This window comes from Ammospiza nelsoni, chromosome 2 (genome assembly GCF_027579445.1).
Source record: "Ammospiza nelsoni isolate bAmmNel1 chromosome 2, bAmmNel1.pri, whole genome shotgun sequence".
NCBI classification, from domain to species: Eukaryota; Metazoa; Chordata; class Aves; order Passeriformes; family Passerellidae; genus Ammospiza; species Ammospiza nelsoni.
In genome coordinates this window covers 70,259,673-70,283,474 of record NC_080634.1, presented here as the reverse complement: position 1 = coordinate 70,283,474, position 23,802 = coordinate 70,259,673, and the positions used below count along the sequence as shown (strand labels likewise).

The following is a 23,802-nucleotide window of genomic DNA, read 5'->3' as shown; positions in this document are numbered from 1 at the left end:
TTCCCTTTCTTTTTCCCTTATGCAGGAAAAGAGGGAAACTCTTCACAGATTTTGAACACCATAAAGGAAAGTTTTATATATTTTTTATTACGGCTATCCTGAGATGTATTTTCACACTCTAAATTTTGTTTTCTTGTTTGCAAGATCTACAAAGAATTATATGGCAATAAACTTTAAATAAAACCTTTAAATAAAAAAGAGACAACAAAGGAATTATCAAACTCTGGGATCACTGCACAACAAACCACAAAACTGTATCAAGAGAGTGATCAGCTAAGATGTGGTTTACTTACTAATAAGATAATGGCTTTGTGAGCAGAGAACTCTTTGGGGGGATATCAGTCATGAGAGAATATTCTTCTTCAAGTTATTGCTCAACCCACCTTCATATGAAGAAAACCAGGCAGCATCAAGTGCATAGGACAGAGGTTAGCTGAACTAAATGACTGTGAGCTTGCAGAGCTTTTCTTTGTCACAGTTAACCACCTTTTTCAAGGGGATGTTGGCAGTAGTATTGTATCCAGAAATGTCTGGATTTGCACAGCAAAGATGCATGTGGGCCTACACTGCAGGTGGAAAAATGCTGTGAAAATGCAGTTGTGTTTAGTGGATAGATTAGTCAAAAAAAAAAAAAATGCAGATGGCAGCAAACAAACTAGCAGCTTTTTTTTCTTCTTCTTCTTTGGTAAATGAAGAAATTGCAGTTTTATCCATTGTGGTCCCTCTGAGAGGTTTCCTCCTACACACACAAGACCTCTATGCCTCCCATTTTCTGTGTCCATTCAGCACAGCACACCTGAACCTGTGCACAACAGCTGCAACCCACTGACATCTGATTGCTGGAGTGTCTTCAGCAACAGACTTTCCAAAGAGCTGTCATATTTCTGCCAGCAGAGAGCCTGACCTGGACATTTAGGGTAGAGACACTTGATAGCATTCTTTCTTTGCTCACCAAATATTTCACTGGAGTCATGCATTTCTCCGTCATGTGGGTTTCGCCTCTACTACTCCACTGAGAATAATATTGAGCCATTTAAGCAGTGAGTATTTTGAGAAGGGCTCTTCAGATAGCCCACATAATCACAGAATGGGTAAGACTGGAAAGGATCAGTGAAGATCCAGCCAGCGTAGCCCAACTCCCTGCTCAAGGAGGGACCACTAGACTACTTTACTCAAGAGTTGTGTCCAGACTGCTCCTGAATATTTCCACAGAAGGAGACTCCATAACCTCTCTGGGCCATCTGTTCCCTTTCTCTGTCACCCTCATAGCAAAGATGTTTTTGACATGGGTGAACTATTCCCATTTACAGGAGGAGTCCATACCTAGGCATGATTGTTATCTTTCCCTAAGTACAGCTGCAGGATAAAAGAAAGCCTGGTAACATCTGAGGGAAAAAATCCATACATTATCTGCACGGTGGTTACACGCTGTAAACAAATCCTCTGTTCTTTCCACAGGTGCAACTCCTCCACAAGACTTAGTGAGATGCTCTGTGATAAACCTGGGTGGCACAGATGTTTACTTTGCCTGAAAGTCAACCAGCAGAATTTTTAAAAAGCATCCTATTGCCCAATAGAGTTGTTTTTACAAGAGCTGTCAGGATGAAGAGGGAAGAGTAGGTCAGCTGCTTCCAAAGAAATACAAAAGAATCTCAGTGAACATCAGATGCATCATCAAATAATAGGCAAGTGAAAAATTGACATGCAGGGATTCATATATAAAATGCAAAATTTGACAAAATGCTCATGGATGGCTTAATATGCTACTCATAGAATAGCATAAAAACATTTGGGCTGATTTCCTGTTTCACGTCAAACTGTTAAAGAAAAAGAAGCTTTTGGAAAATCATCAAGAGTGTCCTTCCAAAATCTCTCTGAGTTGAAATTAATGAAAGACCAGATCCTTTTTGACAAAACAATCCATCAGTTTTTATACTAGATCCTCTAATTGTGCATGAAGAAAAGAAAAGAAAAAGTAGGCTCATTTTAAGCAGAAACTGCTGCCCTTTAATGTGGGACAACAGGGAACAGAAAACCTTTGTTGTTTTTAATACTGAAGTCCCAATTTCTCTCTTTGTGATGCACATGCAACAATTTGGCAAGTGTAAATATTTTAGGAAACAGCATTTCAATTGTTTCCATGACAAAATACTTGAAGAATGAATCTCACAGACTGACTAAAAAAAGTCTTCATTATTTTAACTGCCCAATTTAATAAGCAAATAATAAAATATAGGAACAGGTATTTTTATTTTTAATATATGTTCATTGTCAATTATATCTAATACAGCAAATAATTAAACTTGAATTATTAGGATAATTACCTAAAATTAGGAAACAGTCACTGCCCTCCACTTTTAAATATGTCAGGAAGCAAGCTGATGATTTTCACTAATATGGCACAGGAAAAATATAAGAGTATATTTATGCACATATATAGGCTTCATTGGCTTATAGCTCAACGTAATTTGCCACTTAAGTACATTTTGAAAAGAAAAAAATAAATATGATGTACACAGAGATAGAAGTGACCATTAGAAAGCAGGCAGAGGGAATGTAGGCTTCATACAGTATAGTGCTTTAGTAAAACTCTAAATATTGTATCTTACCATCACATCTGAAAAAATAACTCATATTGGCTTTCTGTGCTATGAACTGAAAGACTGGAAGAACTGTAATAAGAGGCTACTCTTGGATGCCACAGAATTTTTCTTTTCAGACTGTTGTGGTGGTGTAAGGAATTAAATGATCTGGAAAAAGATAAGATTAAATCTGAGCACAATTACACATATTTTGGAGGGGTATTCAGGTGGCCTCAGTAATGAGGGGCAATTATGACTGAGTGGTCATAGAAAACTCAAGTCAACTGCATTACAGAGAGGGCAGCACACTGCCACAGGGAGGGCCAGCTGTGACAAAACTGACTACATGACATAGGTCTCCACTAGATAGAAAAAGTGAAAAAAAAAGTGAAAAAGACCTATTGCATAGGTATCTAACACCCAGATTTAGTCAGGAGCTGAATTTATGTAACATGCCATAGACATAGATCAGAAAAGATCAAGAGAATTGCTGCAGTCCTTAACCCAGCTAGGGACAGGGAATGGGCCTTGTAAAGTTCCCTTTTTCTTCTAGTGGATCCCATATGTGGGCAAAATCCCAGGCATCCAGCCTGCGAAGGGCTCTGTCGCAGTTCCAAGAGTGGCAATCCAGTCAATCCTGTGAGTGATGACAACAGACAAACCTCAGACCTGCAAAATGCACAAATGCCTTTATAAGGACCAGCAGACCCTACCCATAGCAGTAGCTGTAGCCAAACTAATGTGCCTCAGAAACCATCAAGAAAAGGAAGTTAATTCTAGTCCTACTAAAGAGCAACTCTCCACTTCCTCATCTCTCAGAAAAAGCAATCATACTAAGACATGCACAGAGCATTTTGAATTATTAACAAAAAATTATGTGACAGTTGGACAGCCTCACATGGCATCTGTGAGGCTGTCCATCTATATCTATGTATATTATAGCAACCACATAAGAGCTACAACTTGCATTTTGAATATCATTTAGAAGACTTGGTTTGCTCCCCTTCGCTTTATTAGTATTCTAAGTGTATGCAAGGAAAATACAATTGATGATTATGTGAATCCAATCTAAAAGGAAAACAAAACTCCAATTACACTGGTAGCAAATAAAAGAGAAACTGGTATGTTCACTTAAGTGAGTATAACACTGAAATGTTCATTGACTCCACTACCATTTCTCAGCATAAAATAGTGATTAAGTATTGTAGTTTTAAAGAACAACCTTTAAGCTCATTCACTAAATATATTTGTGGAAAAGAACATGACCTTTCACGAAATGGTTTTAATGAATTTAACCTGAACAGGGAAGACTCATGCTGGCTGACAAGATTTTTGAGGGTGAAGAAGGGTGTCAAAAAAAAAAGAAATAAAATATCAGTTTGTGTTAATTGATGCAGTCTTGTAAAATTATTTTAATATTAACTATTTCCAAAAGTGGCCAGTACACTCTGTGAGCACTCTGGGCTGGGATTTCTTAGCCATGAGTTCTGAGTTTCGGATCAGACCAGGACACACAGGAGAAAGACTACTTGCATGAGTTTGGAAGAACTTATGCAAGAAAAAAGCTGAGTATCAAAGCCAGCTCTTAACAGAACTAGAAAGGCTGAAGCAATTGAAATTCTAAAACATAACAACAGCTGAAGCTAGCTGAGAGGAGAACGAGGATTTCACCTTCTTAGTACTGCCTCTCTATGTTTATTCTCCCCTTCCTCCCATAAACTAAACATTATTAAAAATTAATTAAAAGGCATTTCTAACTCTTTAATCATTCTACGTGTCTGCAAAGCCTGAGGCATTGCCTCAAGTGCCAGAAGGAATGCAAAGCAAAACAGAGAGCTTAAATATGAAACTTGGGAGAAAATCTACACTTACTGAATCCAGGCCGGCCATGGTGATGGGGCTCTCAGCAGCAGCCACAAGCTGCCCTTGGGGTTCTGCTCAGGGTTCAGCAGAGCCTACAGCTCCTGGGACACTGGCACTCTAAAAGGCAGTGCAAGGGCATCAGGGCAGGGTGCCAACACTGCCAACTGCACACTTTTTAAGCTGTGCCACCTATGGCAAGGAGGATCTCTGCCACAGTGCCCAGCTGCCATTGGAGTCAGGGTTAGGGTTATGGCTAGGCTTAGGGTTGAGGGAATGAAAGAGCCTACAGCTCCAGGAACACCAGGGCTGGAACAGGCATGCCAAGGCCACAACATTGCTGTTTCTACATCTTTCAAATTCGGACCACCCATGGGCTATGGGCTCTGGGCTCATCAGCCCCAGTGACAAGATGCCATTTGGGTTCCAGTTAGGCTGGAGATGGCAAGAGAGCCTAGAGCTTCAGGCACACTGTGGCTGGAATATGTATGCCAAGAGGATCATGGAAGGCCACAACATCTTTCACATTAGAAGCATGCATAGGGAAGGGGGCCTCAGCCACAGCGTCACGCTAGGTCAAAGCTTAGTGAGAAAATCCATGTAATTGTGAATGAATGAAGAGTGAAATGAAGTGGTGAGGCCTCAGTTGGAGTACTGTATCCAGTTCTGGGCCCCTCACTTTAAGAGGGACGTTGAGTTACTTGAGCGTGTCCAGAGGAGAGCAACGAAACTAATAAGGGGCTTGGAACACAAGCCATACGAAGAGCGACTGAGGGAGCTGGGGTTGTTCAGCCTGGAGAAAAGGAGACTAAGGGGTGACCTCATCACTCTCTACAACTTCCTGAAGGGTGGCTGTAGTGAGCTGGGGGTCAGCCTCTTTCTCCGGGCGACAACGGATAGAACAAGAGGACACAGTCTCAAGTTGCGTCAAGCTAGATGTAAGTTAGAATTAAGAAGGAAATACTTCACAGAAAGAGTGGTCAGAAACTGGAATCATTTACCCAGTGAGGTGGTAGAGGCATCATCCCTTGAAGAATTTAAAAAAAGACTGGATGTGGCACTTGCTGCCATGATCTAGCTGAACAGTTAGAACATCGGCTGGACTAGATGATCTTATAGGTCTCTTCCAGTCTTGAAAATTCTGTGATTCTGTGATTCTGTGATTCTGTGAAGTGAACCCAATGGAATGGAATGGAAGGGAAAGGCAGTGCATTGAATTGAGCCAAATATTTTCATTGGTTTCACTTAATTTTAGAACTTTTTGGTTTTTAAAATTTTATTTAATATCTTTATGTGTCATTTCCTGTCTTTCTATTTCTAGCAATTTCTTGATTTCTCAAGTTATATGAAAAACAAACTATTTACACAGAAAGCCCCCAACAATAAACCACACTGAATGGCTCTCTGCCATTTTTTCCCTGTTTGAAGAAACCCCTTCTCTCTTGAAGAGTGTGCCTTTCCCCTGTCTGAAGCAAGGAGGTGAGGTGGTATCAAATAACATCCAGGTTGTAGCCCTGCCCTCTCCTAGCTATTGCAAAAGTTCACTTTGTCCTGGCAAGAACCAGGACAATTTACCTGTCAGAAAGCACAAAAACATGAATTTGCATTGTATCATTGTCTCTTATTTTCCTTAATGACCAAAGGCAAAGCTCAAGGTATGATTAGGAAAATATTTTTTTAATGACTGCAGCCAGTGACGTTGAAAGCTGCCTTTCACTTCTGTGGGTGCAGCCCCTTCCTGCTGTGATCTGTGCCATTCAAATCCCTGCAGTCAGCATATACTATCACACCCCACTCTCACAGAAACCAACACACTAACCACAGTACCACCCAAAACCAGGAAGTAACCCTTCATACAGTTTCCCATATTTCTACTCTTCTTGGAGATGGGCTACAAGGGATGAACAGCTCTCCTGCTAAGCAGTTAATAGAATAATGGAATGGTCTGGGTTGGAAGGGATTTTAAGACTCTTTGGCTCCAATTCCCCTGCCATGGGCAGGGATGCCACCCACTGGATCAGGCTGCTCAGGGACTCATCCAGTCTGGCCTTGAACACTTCCAATGATGGGGCATTCACAGCTTCTCTGGGCAACCTGTTCCAGTGCATCACTGCCCTCACAATAAAGAACATCTTCTATCTAAATCTATCCACTTTCAGTTTAAACAGATGTATGTTTGTACTTCCTTTACCCTAAATTACTCTAAATGCCCCCTGGAAGTGGATTTTGCTGAAAATAAGTAACTTCCTTTGCATGGTGGAAGACCACACAGCTAGTGGAAATCAGGAAAATACAGCAATTCTTTGCATTTAAAGCCAGCGATTTACAAAACCTACAACTTTACTTAATTATAACATCAATGGGGAAGAGATCCCCTCAGCATAGAACAAAGAAAAGAGACCTGACGCCAGTCTGAATCTGTAAAGCATTGCTGAAGCTGGGCAGATAGAAAGAAGTGATAACTATCAAGTCACTTGTGGGTTAGCTGCCAAAGAGACATCACTTCTTCTGCCAGCAGCATGACTGGCAGTAAATAATCACTGAGCCAGCCTGACAGTGAGTAGGAAAGTGATGAGACTGCCACATTCCCTCTCCAGCATGGTCACAACAAGCCCAAGGCTTGCTGCTTGGCAAGTGAAACCCTGCCATCAATTACTGACATTAGAAGGAAAGGCTGACAGAGGCTGAACATCAGTTTTCTTCCCATTTAATTTGTCAGGAATACAAAAATTTGACTTTAGTGCTGGAACGTGAGCGTGGAGAAGATAAAATCAACGGCCACAGTACAGGGTGTGTCCAGCCTCTTGGCCATAGCCAGCAGTGAAGAAAATGCACAGAAGGGTGCTGTTCCAGTCAGAAGGTAACTAGGCAAACACATCAAATTCTGTCCAATGCAACCCACAGGGCCAATCCCATACTGGCAGAATGAAGAAAGTTCATACTCCAATGCCAGAGGAACTGGGACAGCAGAACTTGTACAGCATTTATTTGCACTGGCTGTTATTTGCCTAGTCTTGTTTTGAAAAGCTGGCAGATGAAGGCCACTTTCTACCCATTCCAAGTGTTGGAACATGTCTCAGAGGTTCAGGACTTAGTATATGGGCAGAGAAAAACCACTGCTTTTAATCTGACTTAATTCAGTAGAAAGGGATTAGTCTGGAAAGAAGTTTGACTCACTGAACCTTTTAGGACTGGCAGAGATGATGTATTGCAGTGCAACCTTCCCATACCATGAGTATCTTCCACACAGACAAACTGAGTGCTGAAGACAAAAAAGTTCAAATTTTGGTCAAACTTAGATCTAAACCAAAACTGAAACATGTATCATCCTTATAAGCATTCTGCTCACAGGTTGATAGGCTAAACACTGAAACTTATGGGTGCTACAAATACATGTGGAAAATTCAAACTTAAGTCCTCATGTGGAAAATAATTAATCAATAGAGCTGCACAGATCCATTTTGCAAACACTCAACTAGAAAAATTGGAAAATACTACTCGCAGCCTCTTTTTAAAAGTTGTGTGGAATCACAAACCCATCACTCAAGAGTCCAGGATGAGCTGATAGCTTGAAATTCAATTTCATAATTTAAGAAAGAATTCAACCTCAGAACATCTTTTGGTGAAGTAATCCTCTATCATAGAATATATTCTGTGATTAAAGGACCCACAAGGATCTTCCAGTCCAACTCTTAACAGCATGGCTCATACAGGGATTGAACCCGAACCTTGACATTGTTAGCCCTACTCCAAACAAGTGAGCTAATCTCAGGGTCAATCAAAGACTCTTCTCACTCTATTAGCTGAAGAAACAGAAGTAATTTTTTTTTAAACTATTTCTTCTGGTCTTTTTTTTGTTTGTTTTGTTTTAAGAAGAAAAAAAATTACCAGGTTTATAAAAACTACCATTTACTTAGCTGGAAATCAGAGGCTTCAGGAACATCACAAAGAAAATTTCTAGTCCAACAAAATACTCCAGCACTGAACATCTTCCCAGCATTACAGCACATTGTTTTCATCACTCCCTTGAATCTCCAGCTTGTCTCTCAAACTTCCAGAAAACCCCTGGTGATACCTGTACAAGACCTCTTCAGCACCCATGCAAAAATTTATAGACCAGAATGCCAAGGTAGTTGCAATTTAACCTGCACCATGCACACCATTCCCAGCTGAGACAAACCAGCAAAGTTCTGCTAATCTTTCTAATGCTCTACAGCAGCAAAGTCTTTATTGTATCCAGCTCAGCCAAGGTTATCCCTTCACAGCCTCACTAATGGGCCTTGCTGATCTCAGTCACATTCCTGCTCTATCTGGACAGCAGTGAAATAAATCTCCAGCAGAGCAGGCTCTCCTTTCACACAAGCTGCTGGGGTTTACTGAACAGCAGAACACACCCCTGGGCTGCACAGGGAGGCCTTTTCCCACGCTGGAGAACAGCAGTGGTGGTGCAAAGAGCCTGTTCCACCATGGGAGGTAAGAGGCAGCGGCCGACTCCCAGGCTCATGGTCATTGAGTGCTCCGCATAAAACCAGCCAGGCCCTGTGGGAATCAGAGCTGCAGTCAATCTACACGCAAGACAACAGGATTACAAACACACCTGGTTTGCTGCCTCAGCATCGAGCCTGATCAGAAGATAAATGCACTTGCTGAATAGTGTAACCATTGTTGTTATCATGGAAAAAAACCCCAGTGAAGCAGGACAGATGGAGAAAAAAAAAATTATTACTTTGATTTCAACAATCCGTGAGTGTAAATATATGCTTCTTAAGGGATGACCAAAGAGCATTTTTGCCCTTGTCTATTGTAATGTCCCAGCCTTGTGGGGAATGGAACACCCAAGATTCCTAGATGCCCATGGTCAAAAAGAATGACTAAAATCAGAGGGTCTGGAAAAATCAGAGCATCTGCAAAAACTCGAAGTTTTATTAGTAAATTACACACTTGGCATGGAAAATGGTATGTTAGTCCCTGACCTTTTATATAATAGGTCAGGGACTAACATACCATTTTCCATGCCAAGTGGGCGTACGGCGGTGGGTTTTGGATAGAGGTGTAAGATAAGGAAGAGAGAGGGAAGAAAGAAGGAGAGAGAACCAGTCTTGGTTTCAGTGTGAGTCCAGCCCAGGGTCCTGGGGATGCTGCCTGGGTTTTGTGGGGGTAGCTTCTTATAGATAGATTTCCCTGCCCTGAAGAGAGATTTCTCACTTTCTATGTAAATTTCTTATTATGCATAGCCCTTTCCTCTGGAAATGGGCCAAGGGCTTCAGGGTTCTTTGGTGATCTTGATCCCTCCCTACAGTCCATGCCCACTTCTTGTTCTTGCACTTGCACTGTACTGTGTGGTGCTTATCTTCAGGAACAAGGACAAGGATTTTATCCTGGAAAGTGCTGCACTACCTCTGCATGGGTCCCTTCTCCAGCCACATTTTGTTCTTTCTCACAGCAGGTTATTACTAATGATCCATGGTTGGCTCCACAGCCATCAGCTACTGCTGTTTGAGACATACACATTAACCCTGTATCTTCTGGGATTCTACATCTCTTGATACTTTTATGGACATATTTCAGAGACCATAGCCTTGATAAACTGAAGGGAATAATTCAAATGCTCTCTAGTGCTAAGTGAAGGGTTTACACCTTTTACTTTGGTTTTACAAGCTTAACAAAGTCAGCACCTTCAGTTGGCATTTTCTACACAATCCAGATTTATGAACAACTCATGATCTGGCAAAGACATGAGGATTAAAAGATTATATAAACAGTTTTTCTGAATAGGAAGCTTTCTTGGCTTCAAGTCAAAGCTGTTACAGAGAAATAGGATTTAATAGGACATTTGGTGTATAGGATACCAAAAATATGCTAGGTGGTAACACTATGTAGCTACGAAGTGCTATAGTGAGTAACCAAAAAGGCCATTAGTGTAATAAAGCTAAATGGATAGTGCAGCCTATATATCCCTCCCTTTTTGCCGTCTGCCCATATTTTCAGTACCAAACTGGCATTTATAAGCCCACTTTTTTTTTTTTTTTCCATTTAGCACAATATCACTAGAAGAAGCAGATGAACTGGAAAGGGTAAGGTGGTAGTGAAACCAGGTGGTTGGTGTAACACAGAAGGCCTGAGCAGCCTAAATATATTTGTACATTGACAGAGGCAACCCCTAGTTCAGAATTACCTCTCCTTTATGGCTGAGTTGACACAGTACTGAGGGAGGGTAACACAAAATACTGAGCTTAGCAGGTGCTAGACATGCCACGAACTATCACAGGCAACAGAATGCTTCAAAGAACACTTTTACTCCACCAGTAAAATGCCAAAAACATCCAATTATTTCAATAGCAAAGAGCAAAGAAGTGATCTGTCACTTTTTTTTACTTGTTGAGACACAGAAGTACTTGTATGCATGGAAATTGTTGATAGAAACACATGCACATTAGTAATATGCATTTTGCACAGAGTATTGAGAATAGCACAACTTGTGACTGCCACTCTGCAGTGCTCCATGGCTGTGGTTTATTCACACACAGAAGCTGTGCCTGGCTGAAGCTGCTTGCCCCCCAACTTCCTCCATTGCAGTGGGGCTTTTCCTAAACTGTCTTGGGATTTTCCTCTGATGTATGCAGACAGGAGTATGCTGGTAGAGCCCCTGGCTTTAATAGCAAGCAGCACATATATCTCATAGAGATGACAGTTACCTTGGCAGGAACTAATTTTATTTCAAGTATCACATGATAACTAGTGTTTCTCTGCAGGAATCTTGTTTACGTGGGCATCAAGAGCCAGCAGTTGTTATCTTTGCAGGGCTAGAGTCTGATGAAAGGCCACAAGCCGGACCTTTCACATCAGTATCTGCCAAACATAGCAGGCACTAATTGTATTTTCTGCAACTGACACTTCATGCTGAGAAATAGAAATGGAATGTCATCTTGTCCCCTTGTCTGTCAAGACACATCAGCATGGAAATCTCTTACAGGTGCTCCTCCAAGACAGGAAAATTTAGCAAAATCACACAGGACTTTGGGCATGGTCATTCCAACAAAGACAAATCAAAACCTTAATAATTATGCCAGAAAAGCTATGCCGCAAAATTCCATTATTGACATTAGCTCTTATTTGAATATTTGCCTTATGCAAATAAATCCTTTTACAGACTCAGATTTTTTTTAATGCTCTTCAGGATTATTTCTCCTGTGTTATAAAAATTCTCCTGGGAAATTTTTGTGTTGCAGATCACTAAGGGAATGCCTTTCAATCCAAAATATCTACCCATGGAGTTAATCTTGCATTTTGTGTTTAATGTGAGCAATAAGGCTTTATGTACAGGTAAGAGGAGAAAAAACAAACCAAAAACCCAACAAAATCCAAAAAAAGAACATATGTACAATCTAAGAAAGAACAAAGAGAATTAATCTAGCTCCAGAATTCTAAATCAACTTAAACAAACAAAAATACAATCATAAGCTAGAAAGCTCATTAAGATAAGTAAGAATAAAATTAACACTTTTAAGAGTACTAATTAACCACTGGAACAATTTATGTTGACACTTTTCATTATTTGCATACTTCAGATCTACACAGAGCTTCTTTCCAGCAAAGAACACCACCATCCACACAGTGAACAGTGTTCAACGTTGTGTTCAATATGGGAATTGCTGGATGAGAGATTATGATCTTTGCAGCAATACAGGCAGACCAAATATTTCAGTAGCCTGGTCTGACCCTGAAATCTGTGGATTTCCAGCACAGAAGGGTCATATGCAGTTGAAGCAGCAATAAATGTCACATGTGGTTAAGTGCCTGAGGACAAGAGCAAATTCCAGTTCAGGGAATCAGAAACGCTTGCTCTGGCCCAGGTACCAGCAGAAGGCCATTTAGGAGGGCACACTGTGCCAGACACAGGCCTGCTCTCACAGGGCTGTGCTCATGGGCTGCCCATTTGATGGCCTGAGCTTTTTCTTTCTTCTGTTGCAAATAATAAAGAGAAACTGTAGGTACATACACACTTGGACATGATTTTTAAAAAGTGTTTTGGTTCTTTATGCAATACCAACTGTTAAGGAGAACCCAGCAATTCCCAGTGCACAAAAAGGCATGTCTCTGGAGTGTTTGCTGCCTACAGCAGGTACTTAACTGGCAAGTTTGTTTCAAGTTGGTTGAACCAATTTAAAAAATTCTGCAGTTTTAATAAACTGATATCCCACTGCTCACCCTAGAACTTCCCTTTTGAGAGGAAGCACTTTACATCGTCCTCATATGTTGTTTTATGTTGGTGCCCCTAGCTACCATGAAGCATGGAGAGCTAAAATGAAAATGCTAAAGTGCTTCCAGCATGAAGCTGCTCTTTTGTGTAATTATGCCTGCTGCTAATAAGCCTTCCATTACAGCCATGGCACAGGTTTTGCTAATCCATTACAAATGATTGGTTGGAATTTAAAACACTGCTGCAAGCATACCACTTTTCACACTGAGCTCACATTGTCAGATTTCAAACACTTTCCCCCTCCATAAGTGACAAGGTTGGGCCATGCAACAACAGCTTTTACCTAAGGGAAGTGTTGAACTTATCACTTGAACCCTCCCTTGGGATTCACCTGAAAAGTATTTTACTGAAAATAACGAGACTGGCTCTGACCATTTCTGGTGTCAGTGTGAACTCCAAACTCAGACATCAGGTTCTAAAAATGTGCTTTACTGTATAAATCCTGCCACTGATCAGCATTGCCTGTGGTGTGACAGCCTGCCTGAACAGGTGAACTCATAGGTAATTCATGCTGAAATTTCTGACAAATCTCCTGTTCTAAAAACTCTAAAATAAACTTTCATAAAAACTAAGAACATATCCAGTACCTTGAATTGTACTCCAAGATGCCTGATTTGTTCTTATGTATTAGACATAACATTTATATTTTTGAAGTGCCACTCTATTTAAACCTTGACCAGTCACAGAGCTGTTACCCATAGAGCACTCACTTCCAAAGCTGCATTCAAACATACACTGCAGTTAGTTAGCTGACAGCCTGCAAGCCTAAAGAGAGGGGAGATTTCAGGAGTTCTCAGATAATTCTGGAATTTTTAAAGCCAAATAAGCATTAAGTAAACAGGTGTACAATAATGCAGGTGTCTATATGTGAGCCACAGTCTGCATGTCTGTTGATGTCAGTGGAGCTTAGACAGCCAAGCACCTTCCCTAACAGAGGACATGTTCCCACCAGCCCATGGACTCACAGCTTTGCACCCCTGGCTGTAAGGGGCTGATGTGCATTCAGTTGTTTGTTCATACCTCTCTGCTGCCCTCTCAACAGTACCACAGCATCCTGCACAACCTGCCCTGGCAGCTGCAGGAGTGTCTCCCAGGCTTGCACCATATCCAGACCAGCCCTGGCTAGCTGTCCCAGACAACAACACCCCAAGCAGCACCCTGCACCTGGAAGTACTGAGCAGAGCACACTGCCCTAAATGTACTCAGAGTTTAGCAGCAGTGCTGAGTTCCAGCTCTCCTGTACACCCATGCATTTGAAGGCTGTAACTTTAAACAGCAATTCTGCAGCTGAAGAACTGAGGGAGAGCAATTGGTTCTTCTTCCTTGAACATTACCTTAAAAATAATCCAACAAAATACAGCAAAAACCTCCACTAGAAATCATCTGGCTAATTGTTCTCTTTACCACTATCCCTACCTTGTAGGGCTTTCAGCAGCAGCTAATTAATGAAATAGGGGAAAAAGACAAACAAAAAGAACCCAAGCGGATGTCTCAGATTCAGTTGCACATCACATTTCCAGGATGCCAGGTGGGGAGAAAGGGCCAAGATTAAGACAAAGTTCTCTTACATCATAATTTTAGCATCATTTAGGAAAACCCTATGTACAAGATTACAATAATGGAAAGGGCTTTTTAATGTGCAAGGTGCACTTCCACACTGCCATCTTGTGTCAATAACCAGGTTTGCTGAACTTGAGAACCAAACATGCTACAAATACTTCAGCAAGGATCAAAACAGGCAAATAACATTCATTAGGTGGGTTCCTCTGCCTGTTCCCTCCAGGGGAAGGAGGGGACAAAGGAATTTTTGTTACTCACATTTGCCAATGTGAATTAACAAATGCAGATTTGAAGGAGCCTTGTTTAAACCAGGATTTTATCACGGGTGGAAACTCAGCTTCAACTCTTCAAGAGTTTCAGTTTTAGCTCTTTGAGGCCCACTAAATTTGAAATCCCACCCAATTGTACACAAGGAAGCTAATGACATAACCCAGCCTTTTTGCAGACATTTTGTGGGAAAATGAAATTGGAACCTGCATGGAAGTACTTAACACCATGTAGGAGAAGCCAGCCAGGCTCAGAGCATACCACTGCAGGCTGTGGGACATGAGTCAGGCAGCATTGCTGACCACAGGCTGCTAAATTTTCTTTCTTTCCATTTTTCACCACCAGCTAATTTCCATGCCCAAATGATTCCCATGGACAGGGAAACATGACTGGGCTCAAGATGCAAAAACAGCATCACCATCCCTAAATTTTCTCACAGTTTTGCTGCACAACACAGTCCTGGGAAAGGGGGAGTTGTGGACAGGCTAAGATCAATTTGTTGATTAGAGGCTGAGAAACTTTGACTTGTGACCAAAAAAAAAAGTGTCTTTCAGTGTATTTCAGGGCTGGTAGTGGAGACTGTAGATATCTGGAATTTGGGGGCCAGGAGGACAGTGGCTCATTGGTTCATTATTGTAGATGCTGTCTACAACAAATGAAGTCTGAAAACTACCATGTAGAGGGGCATCACACCATATTCACCAAGGTATGTGCCCTTAAGAGAAAGCCAGATCTGCACAGTACCTAAATCAGAATAGCTTTCAGGGAAGCAAGCTTCTTCCAGAAGCAGCAGAGAGGACTCCAGAGAGCTGTGTGAGCAGGCAGTGTGACTACAGTCTGTACTTGACAAGCAGGGGCTTCACATTGCAGTGCTGTCATCTGTGTTCTATCATGTCATTACTTACCACAACAGTAAAACTGAGACATAGAGCACATTCCAGCTGTGTTTTCAAGAGGAGCAGAACCTAACCCAAAAATATTTTTGGCACTTTATTTCTAGCAATAGCAGAGAAATTTTGAGGAACATCCATGTCTTTCAATTTTTTTCAGGGATGGGCATATAGCCTCACCACTGGTACTGAATACTCAAGGGAAAGAGCATGAAGAGCTTGATGAAAAAGCTGTACAAAGACTTTGACTACAAAGGAAGAGAGAAAAGAAAGAACTATTGTTCTTGCATATATTTATGTGAACAACTTAATCCTGTCAGAACAAATATTTTTCCCAAGATGAAAATCAAACAATTTTATATTTCCACACACTACCTTAGACATGTTTAGCTGAACAGAAAGGACAAAAACTTCTAATAAATGCAACATCCAATTTTTTATTTACAAATATATGGTAATTCAACAACCATTCTCCACTCAGTTTGCAGAGGAAAGAGTGATAGTTACATTTCCAAACAGGAAAAGAAAACTCTCTCTCTTAAATGGATTCCACAGAATATTATGCCAACACCACTGAGCAAATTCTGAGATTATTCTTTGTATTTAGGTTTCAAAAAAGCACATAATTTTAGAAACTAGCATATGGAAAGCAAACACATTTGTGTGCATTTAAATGCAGCTTCATATTAACCTAGAGAATTCACTTTCAGTATACGTCAAAAATAAAGACAGCAATTGCAAATATATATTTATATTAGCTATTTCTCTAATGCTCATTTCAAGAGCTTAGAAACAAAATACCCTCTTCATATACCATTGGAAAGTCAACTAGTTGATTATAAGCCTCAAAAATATTTTGAAGTTATTACTGAAAATATACTTATTCTCTCTTGTGCTCTCGGTACTTGAAGCTGAAAATGTGAAAGCATTTTTCCCAGCTATTTCCTTACTGCAATTACTTTCTTATAAATAAAAATAGTTACATGAAGAATACAAGGTATTGCTATGAAGACTAGACAAGCAAGGGTTGCTCTTAGAAAAAAACCACACATACACACAATATATATATTTATAGATCTACATCAGCAGCAATCACCTCTTCTTGTATCTGCAACAGTGGTTTCATATCTTCATTTGCTTCACATGCAGGTTGGTTGTCCAGCTGTTAGGAAGAGACAAAAGAAACTGTAAGTAAAGTCTAGTTACTGAAAAACTTTTGTGTCAACAATTAACATTTTAAAGTTTAAAACAGTCACTTAATAGCCAAAAAACATTTTAAAGTTTCAAAGACTTATTGAAAATGGTAACATACTAATGTATACATTTGGAATCAAGCAATCCAAATTTAATGAACAATACAATTTGAGTTGAATCCAATTATAGCACTGCAAGTATTTCAGGCCAAGTCATATTCCACAGAACATGCACTTTACCAAATTATCAAGAATTATTTTTAACTTACTTTATTTTTAGTATTAGCACAGAGACAGAGTGATAGTTTCTCTAAATTTACCTTTCAATAATGCAAAATTTGCTAAATTACTGCAACAATATAAAGAACTTTTTTACTCTCTCTGCATACCTTTGTAGGTACTTGTCAATACAGTAGAACGTTCCAAGTTTAAACCACAGAATTAACACAAAAATGTGCAAAAATATCACATAACATTACATAAAATTGCAAAGTGAGTATTAATAACCCTACAGTTTATCAAACCTTTTAGCCAACATGCTCACATTCCAAATTAACAAATAATTAGCCAGGTTGATGTCAAATGCCAACTGCAAAAAACAGGAATTCACATCACAGGGCAGTGCTGTGCTGCCAATACATTTGCACTGCAGTAATTGCATAGCTGGGTTTTGTATTATTCAAACAGCTGATTTCAATGACTAATCACTAAGTTGAATACTGTGTTCTGTACCTATAAGTTCTTACAACTCCTGATTTTACTTGTATCTCATAGAATTATGTTTTGAGGTGCCCACTGGCCCAGGTAGATGCAGTCTGAAGGGAAGGGAATACAAACATTTCCTCACAGATCAGCTCTGCTTCTGAAAGGCACTGCTGTGACGTAATGTCAAAGAGATATTAAATAGCAATTCATCCATAATAAAATTACTTATCCAACTCATCCAGCAATATTTCCCCCCAAAAGAAAAGACAGATTAAAAAATAATGTGAGCACACTCCACAATGAGTCTCTCACACATTTGGGTGCTTCAAATAGGAACACAGTTCAGTGTAGTCTTGTCATCAACAAGGAGATACATTCTCCAAACTTTAAATTAGACATGGTATGACCCAGTGCCCTGGATCACCTCCAGATGGGAGTGATTCTCTTCCTCCTTTCACTGATCACATCAGCCTCTGTGAATGCGCTATTACCCTCACGAGGTGTTGTGCTTTCTGGTTTTAGCTCGTGTACCACATCATCATTTTTGTGACTTCTCTTCATGGAAGTCAAAAAGAGCCTCCAAACAGCAATGGCATCAGATGCAGAGCTTCTCTTTTCCTGAGCTAGGTTCAACAGCCAGCAGCTGCCCAGTTCCTGCTCAAACACTGTAGCATGAATATCCTGTTCCCTTCACTGCCTTCCAATCCACCATGAGAAGAATGTGCCGGGCTCATAAAGAAACACAGACATTTTTCCAGGAAGTAATTCAGAAAATATTTCCCTCCCCTGATTTTTATCATCCTACAGAATTCCACATTTGCTACATTAAAAAAGCCATATAAAATTCCTGACACTTATCAAAATTAGGAAGTTGTCTACCATCATCTATGACAGCAGAAAAAAAGACCTAAAAACCACTACACAAAGCCTTAACATCATGCTCCAGTAAATCAGAATTCTGCAAACCATAAGAAGGAAAAAAATTATACTGCACCTTTTAATTAAGATCTGTAAGTAAATCAATTCCTCCTGAACTTGTACCTAAACGAATAACCAATTACAGACCTATAATTCCAATAATAATAGCATCACAAAAAGAAACCAGCATTTGTGCCACCTGCACAAGATAAACTAATTGCTTTCCAGATATGTATTAGGACTGAATAAATACATATTTCAGTTTACTTTTTAAGAAAGTATAGACACTTTTTCAAAAGGCTTCTCTGTTATCAAGACAAGCCTGTTTAGCACCTGACAGCTCCTTGACACCACTTTCTTAGATCTATAAAGGAAGGAAGATGACTGTACCATGCTGTCTGCTTGAAACTGCGTAATAACAACTTGGTAAAATCAGCTACCAGTGAGTTAGAAATTAGGAATGACTACCCTACAAAAGACAGAAACTGGCAATCAAACCTTGCTGAACCTATTTGCTAATTTAAAGCTAAACATGAAAGCTATCAAGTGGCTCAGCTGTGCAAACACTTGAGGCTGTACAGCACAGAGAGGAGATACAGGCATGCACACTGCAGTTGGATTGCCTTACTTTTAAATCTGATATAGCAGTCATTGCAGAAGAGTTTGTTGTTTCGGATCCTGACTTCAGCCCCAGAGCGGGATCCACCAAGGTCGCATCCACAGGCAACGCACTGTATCACACAGGAATAATTAGCAACTCCTTCCAAAATACTAAGAAACAAAAATGCTGTTCAAAAGCAGCTCAGATTAAGCTCAACAAAGCCTGAACCATAACCCCACAATCACTAGAAGCAAATGTACAACGATTAGTAGATCAAAATGCAACCAACCCTGAGGAAGTATTTTAAGGCGACGACTGGACAATGAATAGCAAACCAGAAATGCTACACCAAGTAAGCAAACATAAAGCAGACGGTTTTTAGAGATTAGGTCACTTAATCTAATTTGAACTTTGGTTTCTCTGAAAACTAAAACTGGTTTGGCACAAAGAAAAATTTGTTCTCTAGATGGCAACAGGAATTTTGGCACAGAACACCTGGGTGTGCTACTTGCAGATTTCCATGTGGCACTACATGCTGCTGGTGTCCTCAGTCCCTTGGCACTCAAAGCAGAAAATACTCAGGCACTCCCAATTTCCTGGGCTTGCATCACTGGAACAAGTTCTGATTTGGATAGAGGGGGCTGATTTAATTTTTCTTGCATAAACACATGAGGGGCTTGACCACTGCCATGCTAACATTAAACTATTTAGCTATGGTAGCCTGAACATGTACTTGTTGTGAACATGGACCACATCTGGAAGGAATGTAATCCAAAACATAATACTCCCCTTACTGAATTTATGAAGGACAGATACTTTCCCTGCTTAACCAAGTAATGAATCTTGTAAATGGCAGTCTTTTAAACAGCTCATTAATTTTCAGAAATTTGAAAAACAGAAACTTGGCATTTTCTTATGTAGGTTATGAGCTACAGGTGGATGGTCTCACACAGAATACACGTCCTGCAGAAAAGGGTATGGCAACTGATCACTGTGGATTAGTGCTGTCTCTCCTGCTCAGGGAGACAGAACCAGGAAGGGCTTGGAGTCAATCCCTGGTAATACTCCAGGTGATGCACTTGAGCTGGGCACGGAAGACAACTGTTCTGAATTACACACAGAAATATCTTTCTTGAAGTCAGGGAAGAAGCAGGGTCCAACAGCATCTCCAAGTCACAGTCTAATTCCACATCTAGTCCGAGGGCAAGGGAATGAGACTGCTTTGCTGTCTTTTGTAGGCAAATATTTATTCTTTCAGCTCTGCAAATGCCCCAAGCTGATGGGAAATCATGTTAGTAGGTCTAGTTCTCAGTGCTGGGCATAAGCTAGTACACTTAGCTGGTGACTAGGGCTGAGTAGCATTAAACACACCTTTTGCTTTTTTTCTGGACTTTATCCTGCCAGTTTGAACTCTTCCAACATGCCTTTAATTGGAAAACACCACATGAACACAGTCTGCTAAGGTTAGCTTAGAAAGGACGGGCCATCTTAAATGATTTAATTGCCAGGGTCCAGGTTGAGATTTTTTTTTTAGAGGAGCTGCTTTCTCTGGGACAAGTGGTTCAGCATTTTCCGATATTTTGCCACCTATTCGAAGAAGGAAATCTTCGATCTCACAGTTCATGTGCTCATCTTGCTTTTCAAAGTCCTACTTGTTAGCTCTGGAATTTAAGAAACGCCTCTAGAGTAGAGTGCTAAATGCCTGCAAATGGGACTGCCTCATGGAAATATGCATGCACCAGGCTGTCAAGAGTAGAAGGCAAAGCAGGTGATTAGTAAGAACCCCTGTGAGCATAACACTGAGTAGCCATGCGTGCTCCTGATTAGTTCCTGTTCCTTCACGATGTGACTCCCAGCTCTCACCTTAAAGCAATGTAAATGATAACAAAGACCAAGAGACTCAATGATCATGGCTGCTCCTTTGCCCAGAATGTTATTACAGTATGAACAGATTTTCTTCCCACTGACTGACCTAAATATAGAACGAAAAACCTTAAAACCAGCTTGAAAATGTTTAAAAGACAAAGAAGAGTTATAAAATACTTTTTGAGATTAAAAATAAAAAACACATGGGTAAAAACTGGACTATTAGGCTGCTTGGAGAAAGTATACTGAAAATTAATATTATTTAGAGTAGATCTGAAAGACATGGAAAGCTGAAGTGTTATAATTTACATCAAATTTAAATAGGAACAAGTTAAGAAATTCTGTGACATTCTTGGCACATATCTCATTGTATAAAATAGCTTTTACAAATAAAAAGCATACTGTAAAGTTCGGAGAGTAAGAAAAAAGGTTTTGTGTTCCTGCCTTCTTAGTTGTGGGGAACTATGCAGAAGGCTAAGTTTTAGCAAGCACCATTTCCAAGTCACACCATCTGCACCTTGTTAGATAAAAGAAGGCTAGTCCTAGACATAAAATATTATGTTAACTCTTTGAACATAAACCATATGAAGGTCAGTTTCCATAGATCTACCAAAGTGTTAGCAAATGGAAGTGAGAACAAATTAGCAAATATGGTTAGGAAGGTAATTTTCTTACATCATAAAGGATATAAAAGATTAGCTTAAAAAAAAATGCGGTCAATTTATCAATAATGCCTCAGAGTGTAAGAGCTAGTGAAGTAGTGTTCACTGTTGTTATTTATAACACATGTAAGTCTGTGTGGGATGATTCTCTGGAGTACTATCCCAAGGTATTTTTAAAATGTTTTGAGTACATAAAACAGCAGAGTTTTCTACCCTACCACAGTTGAATTCCATTTTTGTTTCAAAATATGTTGCAATTCTTGCTTTCTTCTCCTAGATTAAAATCAACATCCTACTCTGTAATTCTCCAGGGTCATGGGTTATGAGCATTCCTGAGTGCTCCTCAAGATGATATTGACGACATGCCAGGAAGTGAGGAGGAGAGACCAAGATGAGGGTCATAAAGCGTGGGTTTCAGGAATCTTTTGTTAAAACAAACCAAGGAAAATAAATGTCAGAAATGCCATCTGGAACAGGCTTTTGCTAATCATTTTGGTAACCAACACACAGCTCGGAGACTGCAGATTGATTATTCAAATTCCTTTCTTTTTTTAACCAATGTCAAGCAGTGATGACAAATCTGGGGAATTTTCTGAGTGACTGGAGGAGGGAGGTAATACCAGCCCATACTTTCACTGTCTCCTCCAGCTAGAAAACTCCAGGTACTTGTTAATCAATATTATGGGCAAGAATAACACATATGCTGTAAGTCCAGCATATACACAAAGTCAGTGCTGTCCAACATTTTTATCTTCCCAGAAGAAGGGCACCCACTCACCTGCTGCGTGTCTGGGACCCTGACTGGGAAGCAGAGAGGGGAGACTGAGCCCTGGGAGCTGTCTGGGACGTGGAGGGGGCTCTTGCAGAGGTGGCCACAGGAGGTGCTTTGCTGGAGGAAGGGGTGCACATGTAGGCTCGGTTTGAGGTGGACACCGGGCGGCTAGAATCTTGACTAGAAGATAGAGATAAAGAGGATGCAGACTGGTTCAGCCGTGAGTGGTGCCTCCATGACCTCATTCCTGAAGAATCAAGATTGTCCAAAGACTCCCCTCTGCAACAGAGATACAAGCACCTCAAATGTAAATGGCAGTACGGACGGAGCAACAGAGCTATATCCTGACTTTTTTAAGAGAAAGCCATTAATCTTGCATTTTTAATATTTTCTGGGATTAATATGTTTGTTTGATCACCCTTGAGAGAATATTGAGCAATATTCTTCCTGCACAAATTTAAAATGTATGGGTAGGAAATTATCCTTTGTGTCCAGGCATAGTTCTCATGGTAAAAAAAAGGCGAGGCAAAAGCAAAACACTTCACTGCAGCCTTATCAGGGAGAGCTGTATCAAAATCCACAGTGCAGAAACAGACCTCAGATACCAGCTTTGTTTATGTTTTCTCCAAGGGATACCAGATCAAAAATAACAATCCACCCAGACTGGATAGCATCACCCAGGTACAAGGTGTTGGCCCAATAATCAAACACTCTCCTGACTGATAACTTGGCTGTTTCCTAAGTGACAAATCCAACACTCATACATTAAATAAAGCAAAAAAACTATCCCAACTTTATTACATATTTCTATGTTGAAAAAGGCATACTTCTTCACCACAAGAATTCATTTCCAAAACAGGTTGCCATGCTGAAATTCTTAAATGCATCTGTCAATGACAAGGCACACCATTGATTTCCATTGCTGCTGTACCAACCAAGAAATAAGCAGCTGAGTTACTAACAGGTCACATCCACATTCCTTACTTGCAAAAAAACCCATTCAATCCCAGCTGTAATACAGATACCTTCTTCTATCTGTGCTGCTATGCTGTCTGCCTTACAGCATTTCACAGACTCAATTTGTCTCTAGGCTCTGTAATACAGGCTAAAGTTCAGAATAACCAAAGCACAATGTATGATGAGAGACAGAGTTAATTTTTAATGTGATTCCTACCTCCTCATACTACTGCTGTACAGACTAATGGGCTCCTTATGTATACTGGCACTGCGCTGCCTAATCCAGCTGCTGTCCGTGTGTAGAGATGTTTTCTTTCTCATTTCCTGAAGGATTTGCTGTCTCTCCAGCTCTGCTGCAGACAGGTTTTGCTCCTTCTGAGACTTCTTCTGCGACTCACCCGTGTTCCAGGACCTCTCTGAATACTTGCTCTGGGTACCTGTGCAGGCAACATGTGCAAACATCACCACAGGGCACAGAAGCAGTTATGGTCCTGTCAGCACTCTGGCTACAATTCCAAGAGCTATTGTTCATCATTCCATGCACAAGTTATTCCAGTTCCCTTTTACAGCCGAGTAAAACTTACCAATACAGCATTACTGAAATTTTTTTGTTTTATTTCCATTAACGTAGCCTTTTACATAATGCTTAATTTAAATACATTCTCCTTCACTTCCTAAGTGTATATGCATTGACATTTGTACCCTTTTT

The 23,802-nt window shown here is 40.3% G+C and overlaps 1 protein-coding gene across 5 annotated transcripts in view; it reads right to left on the bottom strand.

The window, feature by feature from the left end:
• Positions 1-15,836: 15,836 nt before the first annotated feature.
• The window catches only part of LMO7 (LIM domain 7), a 131,784-nt gene continuing 123,818 nt past the window's right edge, over positions 15,837-23,802 (bottom strand). For all 5 annotated transcript variants that reach the window (XM_059493250.1, XM_059493258.1, XM_059493259.1 and 2 more), the window contains 5 exons: positions 23,311-23,530; positions 22,143-22,415; positions 20,700-20,808; positions 18,864-18,966; positions 15,837-16,581 (listed from right to left, as the gene is read on the bottom strand). In XM_059493250.1, coding sequence (XP_059349233.1) covers positions 16,559-16,581; positions 18,864-18,966; positions 20,700-20,808; positions 22,143-22,415; positions 23,311-23,530 — 728 coding nt within the window. In that variant the 3' untranslated portion in view covers positions 15,837-16,558. The remainder of the gene's footprint in view (positions 16,582-18,863; positions 18,967-20,699; positions 20,809-22,142; positions 22,416-23,310; positions 23,531-23,802) is intronic.